Genomic DNA, 20,863 nt, shown 5'->3' on the forward strand with positions numbered 1-20,863 from the left:
GATATATAATGGAATACTGTAATGACTCTGTAATTATAAATGTCAGGCTATGTAGTTATGTATACTGTATTGTGGAGTAGAAGTGAGGGTCACGGGGTGCCTGGGTGGCTCAGTTGGTTAAGCATCCAACTCTTGATTTCGGCTCAGGTCATGAGCTCACGGTTCGGGAGTTTGAGCCCTGTGTCAGGCTCTGCGTTGACAGTGCAGAGCCTGCTTGGGATTCTCTCTCTCCCTCTCTGCCCCTCCCCTGCTTGAGTGTTCACTCACTCTCTCTTGCCCTCTCCCTCTCTCTCCCTCCCTCCCCTCCCCCCTTAAATAAACATTAAGAAGAAGAAAAAAAGACGTGAGAGTCCTATCACATAAGCTTGGCCATACAAGGAGAAGCATTGCATGTATATCATCTGCAGCCTCCCAGTGATGCTCTTGTGACTGTGGTTCAGATGTATAATAAATAGCTCTAGGTTCCATCTTTTTTCTTCCTTTCCTCCCTCCCTCCCTCCCTCCCTCCCTCCCTCCCATCCTTTCTCCCACAGTGCCCTTCTCTGAAAAAAAGAAAAAATACCACAGCAGTCTTTCCAACTTCTAAATGATACAAGCATGGTAATGCTAAAAATGTTAACTGCCATAAAATGATGAAGATATTTAAAAATTAGGAATTTGCTTTTTACTCTTCTGTATACATAGTTTTGGGTTCTACTTACAGGTACAGCTATATCCCCTGGGTAAAAAAAAAACTATTTCCAGGTTTTAGGACATATGTTATTTGGGTATCATATATTGATCTCTGAATTCTAAGCTTGTTTGTAAAGCAATACTATACTAACTTCATACTTTGTTTTCCCCTATCCTCAGATTTATTAAAGATGGTTTTATTTTTAAATTTAGTTCTTATTATCTCATTGTAAATTATGTCCAAACTTAATTTTGAGCTCAGGGTTTGGTGGAAAGCTATGAATAAAAATTGAATTAGTTAACCCAGTTTTGTATTTGCCCCTTTCCTCCACTTTTTTTTTTCTTCAGTGTCGAGACGTGAGAACCAGAGAGGTTGGAATCCAAGAAATTCATCACAAAGTACGGCCATACCAGGTTAGTTTCTTCATTTTATAGAGAGATTGGGTCCTGTTCATAAATTTTTTTCAGACCTGGACCCACACTTTCTTACCAACAGGACTGATCCCTAGAAGTTAATAAGTAAACTAAACAAAGAGTAATTGAGGATCAAATATAGATGTTAAAACAGGAAAGACAAATATGAGGGTGGCTGAACTGTAGAAGAGACAGGTTAGGAAAACCAAGTCTGAACTTCATTCTAGATCAGCACTGTCCACTAGAACCTTCTGCAGGGTTGCAAGCTATAATCTGTGCCATCCAATGTGGTGTCAGTCCAATGTGACATGTGATGGTAAGTACTTAAAAAGTGGCCAGTGCAACTGAGGAACTAAGTTTTAAATTTTATTTAATTTTAATCCAAATATAAATAGCTACATACAGCTAGTGGCTACCTTCAGGTAGAGCTGAATGTGATCTGTTTATCTTTGTGGGTACTACAACTATTAAAATTATTGCCCATTGGTGGTAATCAGATGAATTCAGGGCCCTTGTCAATAAGGGTTCCACAAAACTTAAGCCTGATGCCTAAAAGTAGTCATTGTTTGTAATGAGTTAACTTCTCTCCTATGTACGTATAATGCCTAGCTATATGCCAAACTTTCTGTGGGGATTAGCTCTTTTGTGGAACCCTACTTGAGAGAGATTAGATGACACCTGCATTGATATTTCTGTTCTCAAAATGCATGGTTTGTTTAATTGATGTTTTTAACATCTGGGACCTTTTGAAGAAAAAAGTAGACCCAAGCACAGTTAATCATTTTTCCAAATTCTTGTGCAATCCAGTTAGTTAGTAAACGTTAAGTTTGAGAGGAAATTTAAGCATTGGTGTGAATTGTTCACTTCACTACTGGTACAGTCAGCCTATCTTCACAATGTGTCTGAGTGTGACCATGCCCATATATGTAGGTTTGTCTCTGAATATTGTTACATATTGCTTATGCAGATGCAAAATTCAAGGGCCACTTGAACAGTGAGTTGAAGAGTCAAAAGCCTATGTAGATTGGTACCACAGAGCTTCCCCTATAAGCTGCTCTCCAGTTCTTGAATTTTCTTTAATGTTTAATCTTATAACTAGTCATAATATTTTAAGGGCCCTGTGGGATGCCATACTTTCTTAAAAGCCCATCAAGGAACAAGTGACCAGTAACACATTTTTCCCCCAAAATCAGGTTTTAGTGGAAGAAGCAAAGGCTAGAAAATGAAACCATTGAGGACCTAACAGTTCTGGGGCTCAGTGGTGCTCCCAAGAGCTATGCATGTGACATAATATGTAATTTTACCTTCGAGACTCTTCATGGAGGATCAGAGGTTTAAGTACATAGAAGCATTTACTGAGCCAGATCTCTGTAAGAATCTCAAGGTTAATGAAGTTCAAATATTTATGCAATTATAGAATTGTTTTCCTTTTATAATATTCCATGAACAAGGCATGAACTTTTTCTTAATCATTGATATTTGAAAGTAGACAAGTAAAAAGAAACCTAATTCGTGATTATTCGTTATCCTTAATTGTGTGTATTAACCTAAATAAATACTTATAAAAATGAATTTTCTCTAATTTAAAAAACTTTGTGTGTGTGACTTTTTATTAAACAGGTTGAATTGGTAAGGAGAGATTATGTTGCGAATGGTGGCTGGGAAACATTCTTATCATATGAAGACCCAGATCAAGACATTCTGATTGGCCTCCTGAGATTACGAAAATGTTCGGAAGAAACCTTCCGTTTTGAATTGGTTGGAGGTGTTTCCATAGTTCGAGAGCTGCATGTGTACGGAAGTGTAGTCCCTGTGAGCAGTCGAGATCCTACTAAATTTCAGCATCAGGTATCCTGTATTCCATTTCTATTTGACTATAATTAGAAACTTGCCCAAAGGAGGAAGAGAGAAAAGGAATGGGCAGAAGGAGGGGGCAGAGGCAGAGGAGGAAGGAGGAAGGGGGAAAGGCAAGGACAGAAACTGAAGAACTAATATTGTACGTTCAGAGATGTTTTCTTTTGAGTGTGAAGGAGGAGGAGCGAGAGACAAATTGGAGACTCAGGTAGAATATAGTATTAGATTGAACCATATGAAATTGCTATTTTTGAAAGTCAGAAATGGCCTAATACCAGCAATTTCATATGATTCAACTATGTATTATGAAATCAAAGCAGATGATAATGTGAAAGCACTTGTGAAATATTAAAGGTCTTCATAGATGCAAGCTATATCTGACATGTAGTGGAATGCTGTTCCACTCCCCACAGACAACCTAAATAAAGAAATAACTCACTCTTTAAAATTTCCAGGAAGTGGCTTAAAACCACTATTGGTGGGTACAGAGTAGACCCCAAACTTAGTGATTTAAGAATATTGCCTGGTTTCAAAAACCTTTTAGAAATTGTAGGGGTGACTAATAGATACAAGATTAGATGCCCCAGACTTCATCACCTAGAGATTGCCTAGAACTTATTTAAAAAGAGACAGGAAGTTGAGAGGCAATTGCCCCCTTGCTGTGATGAGATTACATCATCCACAGAATACCTTTTGATGGCTTTTGTTGCAAAATTATTCCCTTTTTTACTAGTCTGCTACAGGGTATTTTTGGTATAATTGAATGGTTTCTCTTTTCTTACTCCCATGCATTTTTTTTTTGTCATTCTTATTTTAGCAGATTTTAGCAACTACTAAATATTAGCCTTTTTGTTTTACAGACCCCTCTTACTGACTTCCTTTCTTCTCAATTCCCTAATCCCCTCCTTTGCTCCTTCCAGGGATTTGGCATGCTTCTGATGGAGGAGGCAGAAAGAATAGCTAGAGAAGAACACGGATCTGGGAAAATAGCTGTTATATCAGGTAACTGGAGGAGAGCAAAATTCATGATTCATTCACATTTTAACTTGGTATCACAGTTAAAACTATCTCAGGCCTCTCTTACCCCTATTTATGATTAGTCAGGATTGGGCCAAGTACAACAGTAAAAGACTTGTGCTCACACACAGAATTCCTGTAAGTAGTCTGGTGGAGTAGAGCTTTCAGAAGCACAGAGTGGCAAGACCAGTAATCGGTGTCCTGTCTTTCTTGCTGTCACACCCGTCATCTGTCTGCCCCACTAGTCGTCATTTCCTCTCTTGTGCTTTGTGCCCAGTTACTCTGTCTGAGAAAATGAAATTTGGTGATATGGATCCAAGAAAAAGTAAACCAGTGTGGCTGTTATCAACACTGTTGTTCAGAAAGTTAAAATGGAATCTCAGTTGCCAGTACAAGATATTTAAAGGCAGAGTTCTTTGCTCCATAAATATTGCTCTCAGTGACTTTGCTTCGGGGAACAGCTTTCCCTTGTTTGCAGCTTTCCCCATACTTTGTGTGGGACATCACACAAAGGGAAGTGGTCACAAAAAGGAAATTCTAGTGTGAGAGAAAAAGAAATAATATAGATACCCTTTCACTCCTACTGTTTAGTACTATATCCCAAAAATTGCTATTCCTAATAAGAAGCTAATGTGGAAAAGCCATGATCAGAACGTAGGGTTTTTTTCCTCCAGGTTTATTTTCCCATTAGAAAACATGCTCCTTTCTTAAAGCAGATTCTTTTCTTTTAAGATCTTGTAAATAATCTTTTCTGAAAATGAGAGTTGAAATGAGTTTAAAAAAAAAATAAATAAATTGTTGCTAATCAATAAATCAACACCCTTGCCCAGGTTTTAATGATTATAATTATGAAAATGTAATGACCCTGGCTCACTTAATCATTTAGTCTGGCTATGGTTTTTGGCATTATCCAGATGGATTAGTAAAACATTTCTTAACATGGCTAGCTTTATATATTTTTCTCTTAATTTCACTAAATTACCTTAATTTCACTAAAAAGAGGCTCACCTAAGCGATACTGATATTTGTAATAAAAAATGTTTACGTCTCAGTTGTAACCTGTGGTTGTCCAGAAGTCAACCTTTCCTGTTCCCCAAAGAGGTCCAGCCTGACTTGAGACTTACTCTACACACACACCTGTGAAGGGTTGAAAGCACCTGACATTCAGCAGTCCCTTTCGCTAGAACACTGTCAGTGTGTTCAGCACAGTACTTCTCAGGCTTTAATGTGCTTGTACATTATCCAGAGATCCTGTTAAAATGCAGATTCAGGGGGCGCCTGGGTGGCTCAGTTAGTTAAGCTTCTGACTTTGGCTCATGTCATGATCTCACTGCTCGTGGGTTCAAGCCCTGCATCGGACTTTGTCCTGACAGCTCAGAGCCTTGAGCCTGCTTCTGATTCTGTCTCCCTCTCTCTCTGCCCTTCCCCCACTCGTGTGTGTGTGTGTGTGTGTGTGTGTGTGTGTGTGTGTGTGTGTGCGCGCGCGCGCGCGCGCGCGCGCGCACGCGCATGCGTGCACACGCTCTGTCTCTCCCTCTCTCTCAAAAATAAATAAACATTAAAAAAAATTTTTTTAATGGAGATTCAGTCTGGGGTGGGGCTTGAGAGCCTGCATTTCTAACCAACTTACAGTGATACCTGTGCTAATTGTGTCTTCAGACCACATTTTGAATGGCAAGGTTTTCATATTCTCTTCCAAACCATTAAGGGAAAGATACTCTCTGTGACCATGGTGGGGCCTGCACACCCGCAGTCTACTGTGCAGTCACGTGGTTTTCTGGTATCTGTGGGAACATAATCAATTTTACAACCAAAGAACATTGGTATTCTATTACTTCTCCACATTATTTCATTAGCCTTCATAATATCTATCCATTTGTAGAAATGTTACATGCACAGAGGGCCCCTGACTTGGCTGAGGTTCTATTCAGGCACCCATAAGAGCCTTAGTTTCTGCTTTTTATGAGTAGGGTGTCTTTCTAAGTGGAAATCAGCATCTGTCCTCTTTCTAGCTTTTTATCATAATCTAAATAATAGCTCAATTTCAGATCATCTGCTTGTAGAATTTTTAAAATAAGAGTCTTGCTGAAAAAAGCTGGGAAGAACCTTTCTCCTTAGCTGCTACAGTAGGACTACTAGATTTCTGTATAGGGGGTTTCTTTGGGCTAGTGGGTTTCTGTAAGAGCAGTCCTGGATTGTCTTTTGGAACTAAAGTGAGTTCTGTGGGAGGAAGGAAGCATTATTTCCTGTCACTCTAGTCTCTAAGTTGCATCATTGCTTTCTATTAGGGAAAGCACATAGTACCTTGACTTTCTCTTTGACTCAAGATCTGATCACCCTTCTGATGAAAAAAGCCAAGAATATTTCTCTATGTATGATGCATTTTATTCCTCTAATTTAGTAACATATTGTTCAGTTAAGTTTCTGAATCACACACCTGAGATGTCCATTATTCAGAACTTTGAGTAGTACAGATTTAAAGTATGCATTATCATCACCTTTTATGTAGCTTTTGTCCTTCCATGTTTGTTCATATTTCACTTTGGTCTTTCTGTTTTGAGTACACTCTGTGTGTGTGTGTGTGTGTGTGTGTGTGTGTGTGAAATTAGTTTTTGTAAAAAGTCAAACCGTTCTCCATAATTTGATCCTTGGAATGAAAATATCCTTATGATCGCAGTGGTGCTTGTCTACTGTGTTTATTCACAGTGCTTCATTAGGTGTGCTGTATAGGAAGAGACACTTGGGGGCGGGAGAGTTTGGATTCCATTCCTGTGTTGACCGTAGCCCTCACTCCTTGTGATCTTGGATAATTTCACTTGATCTCCATAGACCTTTCTTCCCTTACTGAAAAAAATTGGGGTGGGTTATCTTTTACAATTCTAGCAGTCTATAATTCTGCCCCTTAGTGTTTTCATCTCTTTTAGTTCTCAACATAACCACTTGTGTTTTACTGATTACATTTTAAGTAGATTCTTTCCTGAAACCATGTTAGGAAGCCCTTTAATTTCATTAGTAATTGCACTTAGTCTCCTTGTATGTTAGATATTTGATGATAAAAATGATAAAGTTTCCCATGGTTAGGTTATCCTATGATTTGTGGATACATATTGACTTCATCACAATTTGGTGCTACTTTGTGATCTAAGCGTTTTTTTTCTGACCTTGTCTTTGATTTGTAAATCCATCCTTGTTCTGGTCTGCAGGCTTTTGTACACAGTGGTGGCCTACATATTCTGTCCTGGCATAACTAGTAGCTTGAGTAAGGGAGAGACAGGTCATTTATCATTCTGGTTATAGTGACTGTAAGAGTAATGCACTTATGTCGAGTTTTTTTTTTTTTTTAATTACATTCTGATTCATTATGACTTCCCCTCAACTTGCCAGCAGATTTTCTGTTATTTGGATTTATAATCTTTGATTCTGCCTCTAGACAGTATGATTAACTGCACAGTAGATCTGATTTGAATCACTAGTCAGACTCCATGTGTTCTATTTTTCCCTGTTAAAAACAAATTGGTTTTTATCTTTGTTACCTCAATATATTTTGTTTATAAAAGGCATATACTGAATATTTTACAGCTAATTTATCCTTTTTTAAAAGACTGACTTTATAGCTACTTGAGGAAATTGAAAATTTTCTTGTTTATTGGAGTCAGGTGAAGCACTTAGACCTTTTAGATTATTCATTCTATTTTTTTAAGTATATATAATTGTCTTCATAAGTAAACTGTATTCCAAAGTTAACCATCAACTCTAAATTTGAAAATTAAAGCAAAAATGAAATGATTGGCTTCATCAGCATCAGAATCACCAAGTGTATTGAGTGTCTCCTATGTTCAAGGGACTGGAGTTGAGAGGGCAGATCAAGGAAGTATGAGATACTACTGCCTGGACCTTGAGGGGTGTTGAAATTGGGCTGCACAGTTAACTCAATCTTCACCCCACAGATTATCCTTAACTCCAGAGGAAGATAAATTTTTCTCTCTACTTAGACTGTATCTCAACTCATGATTGCTTCAGAATAAGAAAATAATCTTTTTTGTACATACAAAATGGGTAAACCAGTAAGGTAAGAACAACCAGTTTATAACATGTGTGGGCAGTTAATTACTGCTAAATAAGCAATTAATTAGTCCCTATTATATCCAAGTGCTTTAGTATCTCTCACCAGCTTATGTAGCTTCTGTCAACATACACCTGTTTAAGATTAACAAATTGTATCTACTTAAAAGCCATGTTTATGTGGATTTTTATCTCTCTTTCCTTTAAATATGTTAGGATGAAGCCATTTTTTTCTCTTCCCTGTCTTATGGTGTCAAGTACAAGTGATTATACTGTAGAACCTAACCTACAACATTTGAAATGCCGTCACTAATAATCACCATGGAAACTGGAGATCTCTGATGTTACACTGCCCGTACCATTTCCAAAAGGGCAAATATAACTGTTGATAGCTGCTATTTAAAAAGCCACTTAATATACCCAACAGATGATTTTTTTTTTCTTTTGGCAGTTTTGGCTAGATATCAGATCCAATCATGTTACTGTTTCTGTTTGCCAAGCTAATTACTATGCATCAAGACAAACAGCTATTCCCAAGCTCCCCCTAGTACCTTCGTCATAAGCAGTATTCTATTTGTGTTCTTTCAAGTAGAAAATTAATATGGCCATTGGCCAAGAATTGTGCAAGGCTGATAGATCACACAGTGATGGTGAGAAATGAGGAAAATGTCTGAATGGTTGATGACAGAAATCCACTGAAGTCAGAGACTGTTAGCCATTTTGTTTAAACCCATTTAAAGTCAAAGAAGAGAGAAGGGGGGAAGATAAATATATAGGATGAATAATCTTTAAACCTTAAATATAGAGTGAGTAAACAAGTCACTGTGGAGAGGAGATCATTCTAAAATCATGATGCTCAGAATATGATTCTAAAAGCTACATCTACAATTCCTACTAGTGAAAAAACCAACATGCCTATGCCTTACATAATCCAATATGGTTTCCTGGGACTGAAATTCATGATCTTGTACCCCAGAGCCAGTGTTTAATGATATGTGGGCAGAAAATAACAGTCATTTGGTTTCATTAAACTACAAATGGCTTAGATTTACTTACTGAACCCCAGAAACTTCACCTGTATTCCAGGCTGCAACCCATCTCCCTTTACTTAAGGTGAAGGTAGTTTTATTCTCTGCATTATAATCTAGGTGAAAAGAAGCGTATATTTGTAACTAGATGTGTCTGGTAATGGACTCTTGATCCTTACCAAAATGCCTAGAAAAGCTTTTCCTCATTTTGGCTTATTTCTTTGGTAAGGACACAGGAAGCCTGCCAAACGCAAACTAGTTTGTGCCGCCTGTGTGCTATGTGCATAGGACTTCTCAGAAAGGAAGGGGAAAGATTGTGTGCTCTTTTGTAGTTTCTGTTTCATCCCTTTACATAATTTATCTTGTAATAAATTATCCCCTAATGAAATGCACATTGTTAGGGTTCTGTATATTCCTCTATTTATTCCACTTTAGCATTCTAACAATTAAATGTTTTTTTAAATGTTTATTTAAATAATTTTTGAGAGAGAAAGTGCAAACAGGGTAGGGCCAGAGAGAAAGGGAGAGAGAGAGAATCCCCAGAAGGCTCTGCACTGTCAGCACAGAGCCTGATGCCAGGCTCAAACTCACAAACCATGAGATCATGACCTGAGCCAAAATCAAGAGCTGGCCACTTAACTTACCCAAATGAGCCACTCAGGTGCCCCCATATTTCTTTTTTGGTGCATGTTCCAATAGGATTGTATTGTGGTGGTGGGTAATATCTTTCTGTTTAAAGATAATAGATAAAAACATAAAATATTGCTTTGCTACAAGAATTTGATTCTTAATCATTAGACTAGCAATGATAATATGGAATACTATTTTGCTAGATAAGAAATTAGCTAAATGTTTGCCAACTGGTGTGTGTATTGCAGCTGGACTGTGGAGGCATCCTTGCATAGCTCCTCCCAGGACTCTGCATTCCCTGATTTGTTATTCATTCATTTGTAGAGGAATCAGATACCAGACTGTAGTACTTTGCATATCAAGTGCATTATACTCATCCCTCTCTCTGTATTTCATGACTATAGTAACTAATGCATGTTTTCCAAATATTCCTTAATAGGCCACTGGTGAGTGTCCACTGTTTGGATCTTATGGTGAGGTTTCCTAGGCAGAAGCTAGTGATAGGAGTAGGTAGTAGCTTGTTGGCACATGAGAAACAGCATCTGGCAAGTGCTGTTTCTCTTCCTAGGTCCATGCTATCAAGTGTCCTTGTATCTCAGAAATGTGCACATTAATGTCCCAGAGGACAGCCCTGCTAATGTTGACATGCTTAACATATGTATACTTTTTCTCCCCATTCTTGTTCCTCTTAGTTTATAGATATTGGGAATTACGACTGTACTTCTGCTTGGGAAGAGGAATAGTGCTATATCATGTGGCTTCTAATAATATTCCTGAGAGGTCTGGGTGCTTTGATATAAATGACTGCCTTTGTTGTAAAGTTAGATGCTTCATCGGCTTTTTTCTGAGGAAGGAAGCCTTCTCCAGAGTTGTCTAGTCTAGACTTCTCATCATCTGCTCTTCGTCACAATGTCTGATTTTAGTTTGTTGCAGTATTAACTCCTTATCAATGTAACTTTCATGTGATTAGTATTGTTCTTTTCTATAAATATTTGACATTGTTATAATCCACTCAATTTTTGATAAAACTTTCCTCTTTTAGATCTTAGAGGCAAGGATTTGGCAGATTCTTCCCCTTTGGGGGAACAGATTACTAAATAATTCTGGAAAACATTGATGCTGCCTTCCTTAGCAACCAAGATACTGTTTTTATAGAGCTTTTTAGTTTAAGCATTTCTAATTCCAGCAAGACATAACACAGGGAATTTCTTATTCTTTTTATCACATGGCTTGAACTGTTGTCTCTGACTCACATTTCTGAGACATTAACTGATGGATTTAGGGTTTTAGATTGTGACCATGGGATTATATTTCCTTATGCCCCCTGCCCCCAATCCTCTACCTCCCTGAGCATCCAGTTGTCTGCTTTATCCACCATTTATGAATGAATCACTGTTGTTTGGTAAAGCAGTCCAGAAGCCCCAGATCTATATCCTATGTGCCCTGTTACCTCTTACTGCAAATCCTACTAATTAGTGGTTGTTTTGGTTCTCTCTTGTTGTGTAACACATCACCCCAAAATTTAGTGGCTTAATACAACAACCAATTTATTTTCTTGGTGATTCTGTGGGTCAGAAATTCAACTGGGCATAGAGAAGATGGCTCACTTCTGTTTCATGATGTCTAGGACCTTGGCTGGGGTGGCTTAAATGGCCATCAGCTGTGACTAGGTTGGCTTGTCTGGAGTTTCAGTTCTAGCTGGTAATGGGTGCTCAGTTGAGACTGTCAGCATGAGCACCTTGGTTCTTTTCTACCTGACTTGCATTTCTCATAGCATGAAGGCTGGGCTCTTAAAGGAAGGGAGCAAAGACTAGACTTAGAAGTCCCAGAACATCTTATATTCATTATCTGTTGCTGTGTAATAAATAATCACAAAACTTAATGTCTGAAAACAAGCGGTCATCACAATTCCTATAAGTCAGAAATCTAGAAGTGACTTAGCAAGGTACCTCTGCCTCAGAGTATCTCATAAAACTCCAGTTAAGGTATCAGCTGGAGTTGTAATCATTTCAGGATTCAATTGGGGTTGAAAGATCCACTTCCAGGTTTACCATGTGGTTTGACAGGCTTCAGTTCCTCATGGGCTGTTGGTCTTAGGGCCACAGTTCCTCACCATGCCATGTAGGCCTCTCCAAAGGGCTGCTCATCACGTGGCAGCTTGCTGCCCTCAGCAGAGTGATCACAGAGACGGCCCCTTGAGATGGGAGCTACAGTCCTTATACCTACTCTTAGTAATAAGTCAACAAGTCCAGCCCACACTCAAGGGATTATGCAAGACTGAATACCAGTAGACAGGGACTTTGGGAGTCCTCCTCTTAGAGACTGTCTACCACAATGTGACTTATGCCCCATTCTATTGGTTACCAGAGTCATTGGGCCAGCCCACATTTTAAAAGAGAGGAAATATATCCACTTTTAAAGAGAAGATCTGGTGGCGGCCACCTTTGCCTACTAAGTTAAATATGTTTTCATTAACTTGAGATTAAGTTACCCAGTCCCTTTCTACAGAAAACTTCATTTAGCCTTCTCCCAGGATGGACTGTCTTTGGCCATATGTAGATTCAAGAGTTCTTGTCCCAAACCCAATATCAGGGTTTCATAGAGCCAGTCATGGCAGCACAGTTATACCTAACACTGTCCTAAGTAGACTTTGGCAGGCCCCTACAAGTAACCCCTGCATCTGACCTTTTGTCTGCTATCTCTCTTCCATGAGGACATTTCTGTATTTCCCTTTATAAGCCTATCTAAATGTTTAATCCTTTAGATCTATGATATTGGCCACTTAACCTTTCTACTAGGTTATAGAATATAGACCATCTTTGGGCTGGTTTCTCTCTAAAGATATCCTACCCTTATCCACATTCCTGCCCCCAAACAAACACCTGAAAATAGTTAATGGACCTTGAAGTCTTGTTTTCTCAATTTGGGAAGGTAGTAAATTGTATATGACATAAAATTTGCCATTATAAACATTAAAAAATTTTTTTAAAATTTTTTTGGGGGGGCCTACAAAAGCAGAAGGGGAGAGAGAGAGGGAGAGAGAATGAGAATGGATGAATCTTAAGCAGGCTCCATGCTCAGCACAGAGCCCAACATTGGGCTCAATCCCATGACCCTGGGATGGTGACCTGAGCCGAAATCAAGAGTTGGATGCTCGACCGAGCCATTCATGTGCCCCTGCCGTTATGACCATTTTTCAGTATACATTTTGGGGCATTTGTTACAGTCACAACGTTATACAACCATCACCACTATTTCCAAAGCATTTTCATTACCCCAAACAGAGACTCTGTCCTCATTAAGCAGTATTCTCAATTCTCCCATCACCCCAGCCCCTGGTAACTTCTAATCTACTTTGTCTCTGTGAGGTGGAATCATACAGTATATGGCCTTTTGTGTCTGACTTATTTCCCTTAGCATAGTGTCTTCTAGGTTTATTCATACTATAACATTAAAAGATTATGCTTCCTTTACTAAGACTGAACAATATTCCACGTGTGTATGCTGTGTGCATGTGTGTGTGTATGAACATTTAATAGAAGTCACAAGTAAAGCCATCTAGTTCTGGGCTTTTCTTTGTTGGAAGGTTTTTTTTTTTACTGATTCAATCTCCTGACTTGTCGTAGGACCATATAGACCTGTTTCTTCTTGAGTCAATCTTTGTGGTTTGTGTGTCTAGGAATTTGTCCATTTTAACTAGGTTATCCAGTGTGTTAGTGTATACACACATCAATATTCTTCATAGTATTCTCTTCTAATGCTTTTTATTTCTATAAATAAATTTCTCTTTCATTTCTAATTTTAGTAATTTCAGTCTCTTTTTCTTTATACTTTTCTTCATACTTTAAGATTTCAGTCTTTTTAAATTTATTAAGTTTTCTTTTATGACCTGATTTATGATCTAAGCTGGAGAATGCTTCATGTCCCCTGTGGAAAATGCATATTCTGCTGTTGCTGAGTGATGTGTTCTGTATATGCCTGTTAGGTCTAATCAGTTTAAAGTGTTTTTCAAGTCCTCTATTTCCTTATTGATCTTCTGTCTTATTTTTCAAGCCATTATTGAAAATGTCTGTTGAAGTCTGCAATTGTTATTGTAGAACTATTTATTTCTCCCCTCAATTCTGTCCATTTTTGCTTCAAATATTTTGGGGCTCTGTTGTTAGGTGTATGTGTGTTTATAATTGTTAAACCTTGATGAATTGAACACTTTGTCTCCTGTATCATATAGCAATTTTATTTTTAATTTTCTGAGGAGCCTCCATACTGTTTTCCATAATGGCTGCACCAATTTGCATTCCCAGCCAACAGTACACAAGGGATTCTCTTTTCTCCACATATTGCCAACACTTGTTCTTTTGTCTTCTTGATGATGGCCAGGCTAACAGGTATGAATGAGGTCATGTCATTGTGGTCTTGATTTGCATTTCCCTGATGAGTAGTGATGTTGAGCAACTTTTCATGTACCTATTGGCCATGTGGATATCTTCTTTGGAAAAATGTCAGTTTAATTTCTCTGCCCATTTTTAATCAGATTGACTTTTGTTACTAAGTTGTAGGAGTTAAGTATATTAGATAAAATTCCTTATTCAATATATGAATTACAAATATGTTCTCCCATTCCGTAGGTTGTCTTTTCATTTTGTTGATTATTTCTTTTGCTGTATGGAAGCTTTTTAATTTGATACAGTCCCCCTTAGTGATTTTTCTTTTGTTGGTTGTGCTCCTTTAGTTCTTTGTTCATGGTTTCCTTTAGCTCCTGAGCATATTTAATACCGTTTGTTCTGCCTGGTAATCCCAGTATCTAGGCTTCCTCAGGCACAGTTTCTGTCAAATTCTCTTTTTCCCATGAATGGCCTTATTTTCCTGGGTTTGTTTTTGTTGTTGATGTTGAGAACTGCACATTTGAATAATATAAAAGATTCTCCCCCTCTTCAGGGATTGCTCTTAAGGGCTGCAGTCATCCATTTGTGTAGTGACTTTTCCAAACTATTTTTGTAAAGTCAGTTCTTTGTTGCATGTGGACACTAAAGTTTCTGTCCTCTCTGCAATCAGCCTGTGACCTGACAGATTTTCTTAAATGTCTGGATCTTTAAAAATGGGGGAGGGTGCTGTATGTCTCCTCAAATCTTACAACAAACACCCAGCACAGAAAGAAGAGGCCAAAGCAAAGGCAGTAGTTCCTCCAGGAGCCTCCAAACCAAACAAAATACACAGCTAGCTGGCTTCAGCTAACTGCTGTAGGAATGGGGGAGAGTATGTGGTTTACATCTGCTGCTCTCTTCTCAGAGTTCAGCAGCTCCTTCATCAAGTGCCCCCCTCCCCCCCACCCCAGTTGCTCTAAGTGTCTTATCAATTTCTGGTGCCTCAAAATGGTTGGTTCTATTTTTTTCCAGTTTAATGGTTGTTTCAGTGGAGGGACTGATCTCTGGAGTTTCCTATTTGACCATTTGCTTTTTCAAAGTCAATTTTTTAAAAGACTATAAGGGATACCACTTCCTTCCAGGTTGCAGATGGCACAGTCTTTAACTTCTGCAGAGACACACTAATGATTTGGGACGTGAGCAAAGTAGTGGGAATGATCTGTGACATAGCAGATATTTTGCACTGATATGAACAGAGCCAGTCCAGTTTTGAATTAGAAGTTTGTGGGCTCTCCTAGGTCAGACACTGTGTGAGGGGAAAAAAATCTAAGAGCTGTAAGATAACCTACCACCGTCATCCTACTCTAAGTTACCACAGTAGGTTTCATTTAAATTCTGTGTAACTGCTATACAAGTTATCTACTTTTATCCTTTGTTCATTTTGTCTTCGCTATTACCTTGGTATAGCCATTTCAGAATGGATAGAGGAATTTTAGGCTGCTGGGTAGCAGGTTGGATCTTATACCTCTACTCAGATATTCTCTGTATCATCCAAGATGATGGAGAATAAGGTACTAATGTGCTTTATTAATGATTTGAAATAGTCAGCTGCTTTGAAGAGCTAAGATTACATGTGGGTAATTTTGTAAGTTTCTTTTTTTTTTTTTTTTTAAATAACATAGCAGGGGGGAAAAAATTCTCTTTCAAAGATTTAGGGCCATTGAGTTAACTGGTTCGTTTTCAGACATTCAGAATAAAAACCTTTCCCAACTCTCCTACGTGGGCATTGTTGAAGAGTGAAATAGTGCCATCCAACTAAGCGATCAATGAGATGTAATGAAGTCTCATTTTAGTAGCAAATGAATGAAACTAATGAATACATTTGCCTTGTATTAACGCTGCTAGGCACATACCAAGTACTCAATAAATAGTTGATTAATTGAACCCAAAAGTAATTAAAACAGTTTGTTTTTATTTCACTGATTTTTTTTAATGATTATGAATCATCATCTCAATCTTTTGTACCTACTCAGAAAAATCAGATTTAAGTTTCAAAGGGTTGAAATAACATATTTTCCTTTTTCAAGTTTGGCTTCAGGAATGTGATGTGGCTGAAGGTAGCTAAAGAGGCTGGTGACCAAAGCCAAATCACAGAATATTACTCTAGGCACGTGTCTGGATACTCTTTTTCCACCTTATCTCATTTGATCATATCACATCTGGCAAAGCGATGAAGCTAAAACATGTATTCTGCCTCCAAGGGTAGGAAAAAGGCCCCCACAATATAGGTGAATTTGGGTTTTGGGTTGCAGAACTTAGAGGATAAAACAAAACAGGCATTTGGACCACCCCCTGCCCTCCCCATCCCGAATGCTCTACTAACAATGCTAGTAAGGCACCCTGAGGACTGCTGCATATCGGTTCAAGTCCTGCTCATTCCCTAGCCCACCGGGCTTTGCAGACACACCCAAGCGATCAGGTTGAGAAGTCAGTTACTTGTACAGTCCGCTGCATCTCTTCTCAAGGGCAGGAGCAGTGTTAACGCTGAGGCCTGTGACACAGTCTGCCTACGTCAGTCCAGGAGGCTGGCAGACGTCAGCTGTGAAATGTAATTGCTTGCTGTTGGCCGACTAACAAGAGGAAAGTTACTGTGAGGAGGACTGTTTGGAGCCCTGCTCAGCACCAAGGGGTGAGGGGAGCAGGGTGTGGCCCATACCCAGCCCCAGTGATGGCCTGTTCTCCTCCAAGCTGGCTAAGAGTGCTAATGCTTTTACCAGCCTGTTCTGCAGATTGTAGAAATGCAGCAGGGGCATGGAGGTGGGGAAGCTGTCCAGAAACAAGAGGCACAAAGAAATACAAACGGGCGTATTTTTGCTTAGTTGTTTAAGAGGTTGGAGTTCAGACCCGCTGGAGGTCAGACTTCTTTCCCCAAAATACTTAAATCTTCCCAAAGGATCCAGAAGTAGATTTTCCATCTCCGTGCTACTGCATGTTAGTGGAAACAAAGATAGGAGCCTGAAAATATACCTTTCTTTCAAAAAAGCACAAAGCCTGAATGCCTCTTCTCAAGTTGTAATGGTTTCTAAGGCCCATGCCCTTTATAAAGGCATAAATAGCTCAGGGAGCCTGTATGCTCAGTTGGAATCATGACTGAGGAATGCTTAGTGTTACCCCAGTAAAGCTGTTCTTTTCAGCAGCTTAGGAAATCAGGGCACACTCTGTTGAACTTTGCACTTATCCGAGGGCTGTCCTGTGTTAGATGTAAGGAACTGCTTCTGTCTCACCTCTGCTGGTTATGGTGGACAGATAACAGGTGTAGCTGTTCTAGGATGCACTTTGACCAACAGTACACCTTCAGTCTGGTAATTAATGGTAAAGGAGATATCACCATCTTTATTTGAAAGAAGGCAATTAAAACATGCCTCCAGTGAACAAGCTGAGCAGAACCGGAAGGAAACCAAATGTATTTTATGACTTCACATGAGTAGAAAGCTAGAAGCATTAGCAGTCTGGTGAATTAATTGATCATTGTTGAAGCTGGGTAATGGGTATATGGAAGTTTGATACATCACCTCTACTTTTACATATTCTCCATAATAAATTAAGTCCATGGAAAATGGCATCTACTTTGTGAAATTAGAAAATATAAAAAGCCAGAGCTATGTCTTTAAAATGTGGGGGCAACTTGGTAAGAGATAACAGTATAAATCAGAAAGCTGCCTCTAAATCTTTAACAAGGTAAGAAAGCTGGAACTAGATAAAGCCCTGCCCTTCATGCCTTTTACACTGAGTCATTTTCACTACCTGTCACCTAACATACAGGCAATTTTTTTTCTTTCTTTTTTCTTTTTAAAGACATCCCTCAGGGGCACATTTCTTTGTATGTATACAACATAATAACTGAATACAGTACAATAGTTGATTATATGCCAGACACTTCCTAATGATGGAAGTCATTGACTTCAAAGAGCTTACATTCTAGGAAGATAGACATGCAAGTCAAATGAAGCACAGCATGGTGACCGAACAACAGGACTATAAGTAAGGGAAGCGGCTAGCATGGAGAGAGATGCTATGAATTCTAGCTTCTTTGTGGATAGGGGAAGTATATTCCGAGGTCTCCTGGTGATGGGTTTGTCCAAGTTGAGGGTTCAGTGTAGAATGAGCCACTCATCCTATTCCTTCTACCTTATTTCCTAAATTCTCTGGACAAATTGAGTTCTCAAAACACATTGAGACATCTATAAAATGGAGTGCCCCTCTTGAGCCTTTTTCTTAATTGAGATATTACATGCAATAAAGTACATTTTAAGTGTACCACTTGATTAGTTTTTGCATGGGAATTGTATTCCCATGTAACTATTAGATTAAGATGGAACTTTTTCAGCCCTCCAGGAGACTCTCCTTCCCTCTTTCAGTTCATACCATCTTCCAGATGTAACCAGTACTCTGACTTCCAGGACCATAAAATTAACTTTACCTGTGTCTGCACTTTGTGTTGATGGGATCTTTCATATGTGCTTTCTTTCAATATTAGGCCTTTTAGGTTCATCCATGTTCTTGCAGATAGCTATAGTTCCTTTTTCCATTCTGTGGGTGAAAATATAATTTATCCATTCTACTACTGATAGATATTTGGGTTATTTCCTGTTTGGATATTATAAATAATGTCTTTTGTTGGATATAAGCATTCATTTCTCTCTTCACTCAGGAATATAATTGCTGGGCTATAGGATGTGCTTATGGAACAAGAGCTTTAGGAAATAGTACAAACAATAAAGTGGTTGTACCCCTCTGGGGGTTCTGAGCTGTCTTCCTATATTCAGTGGGTGTGTGCTACTATCTGACCTATATTCTGTGTGTGTTTTCCTCTTGCTGTATCCCAAGCCACAATGTTGAGTAGAAGTAATGATTAGAATGTAGAGACAAGGTGAAATTGTGCAAGATGGAATATCAATAATCCTATTTTTTTTTTTTTTAATTCTAGATAACATACAGTGCAATATTGGTTTCAGGAGAATTCAGTGATTCACTACTTACATACAACATCCAGTGCTCATCACAACAAGTGCATTCCTTAATACCCATCACCCAGCTAGCTCATTCCCAACCACCTCCCTCTGTCACCCCTCAGTTTGTTCCCTATCATTAGGAGTCTCTTGTGGTTTCTCAGTAATCCTTGAATTAAAAGGGAAATTGTCCAGTGACCTGTCATCACATGATATAGTACTGTTACTTCCATTGTGTCAGCTTCAATTCAATTTTCTAAACACTTGAAAACTTTCAAAGGAGATAGGAAACAAAACATGGTGGGAAAGTCCTTTTCCTAAGTAGCAAATGTTTGGGCTAAAGAACTAGGCTAGACTTGAAAGAGCTAACAGTTCTTTGGGTTTTTGGTTTGTTTTGTTTTTTGGGGTTTTTTTAAATTTTTTTTTTTTTTAATTTTTTTTTTCAACGTTTATTTATTTTTGGGACAGAGAGAGACAGAGCATGAACGGGGGAGGGGCAGAGAGAGAGGGAGACACAGAATCAGAAACAGGCTCCAGGCTCTGAGCCATCAGCCCAGAGCCTGACGTGGGGCTCGAACTCGCAGACCGCGAGATCGTGACCTGGCTGAAGTCGGACGCTTAACCGACTGCGCCACCCAGGCGCCCCATAAATTTTTTTATATAATTTATCGTCAGATTGGTTTCCATACAACACCCAGTGCTCATCCCAACAGGTGCCCTCCTCAGTGCCCATCACCCACTTTCCCCTTAAACCCTCATCAAACCCTCAGTTCTCAGTATTTAAGAGTCTCTATTTCATGCACAATACTAAGCACTAGGAATACAAAGTAAAGAAAAAGGTAAATAGAACTCGTACCGCTTAGGGAGGCCAACAGTGGCACAGTCCACCATGGGGAGTTCTGGGGGGCAGAACACTGTAAAGAAAACCGCAGTTGTTTTCATTCACATTGCACATGATACTCTGAATACCTATGCTACTGACACCGGATGTAGGGTGTTTCCACACATCAAGCAATTCTGCCACACCAGCTGTGTGTCCTGTAATTTAACTCCATTCTGACACTATCTACCTGGAGACAGCTTCAGATCCCACAGGTTAAGGGCTCAGGCCCACAAGAGTGTCCTCACTTCAAATGCCAATTGCAAGTCCAGATTGTTACCAGTGCTTCTGACCTATAAATGGAGGTTTCCACCACCCCCTTCTTAGGTTTGATTAGTTTGCTAGAGGGAACAAGCATAAGCAAAGACCTGGAAGCTAGAAAAAGAGCCAGACATATGCAGAGAACTTAAAAAAATTTTAAATTCACCAAGGCTGAAGCATAATTTTTAAGAAGAGAGGTGTAGCAAGAGATAAAGCTAGAAATGTAGTTGGGTACCAGATCGTAAACAGCTTTAAAAGAATAATAACAGCCAATGTTTCTGAGGAATTGGCTTTTTTCAGACCCTGCACTAATCACATTCCATAGACTATCTCATTTAATACTCAACATCCTGAAAACTTAAGTACATTATTACAGAGGATAAAATAAAGGTTCAGGGTTCTCTTTTTTTCTGGGTCTCTGTCTGGTTTGGGAATCAAAGTAATGCTGGCTTCATACAATGAGTCTGGAAGTTTTCCTTCCCTTTCTATTTTTTGGAACAGCTTGAGAAGGATAGGTATTATCTCTGCTTTAAATGTCTGGTAGAATTCCCCAGGGAAGCCATCTGGTCCTGGACTCTTATTTGTTGGGAGATTTTTGATAACTGATTCGATTTCTTCTCTGGTTATGGGTCTGTTCAAGTTTTCTATTTCTTCCTGTTTGAGTTTTGGAAGTGT

At 38.9% G+C, this 20,863-nt stretch overlaps 1 protein-coding gene across 3 annotated transcripts in view; it reads left to right on the forward strand.

Moving 5' to 3' along the window:
* ELP3 (elongator acetyltransferase complex subunit 3) overlaps positions 1-20,863 on the forward strand; it is a 100,051-nt gene that overhangs the window by 72,430 nt on the left and 6,758 nt on the right. For all 3 annotated transcript variants that reach the window (XR_007151744.1, XM_047857057.1, XM_047857058.1), the window contains exons 12-14: positions 1,021-1,086; positions 2,707-2,934; positions 3,861-3,942. Coding sequence is in view for 2 of the 3 variants with exons in the window: in XM_047857057.1 (XP_047713013.1) it covers positions 1,021-1,086; positions 2,707-2,934; positions 3,861-3,942 (376 nt within the window). In the remaining variant the exon portion in view is untranslated. The remainder of the gene's footprint in view (positions 1-1,020; positions 1,087-2,706; positions 2,935-3,860; positions 3,943-20,863) is intronic.

Source organism: Prionailurus viverrinus, chromosome B1 (assembly GCF_022837055.1).
Source record: "Prionailurus viverrinus isolate Anna chromosome B1, UM_Priviv_1.0, whole genome shotgun sequence".
NCBI classification, from domain to species: domain Eukaryota; kingdom Metazoa; phylum Chordata; class Mammalia; order Carnivora; family Felidae; genus Prionailurus; species Prionailurus viverrinus.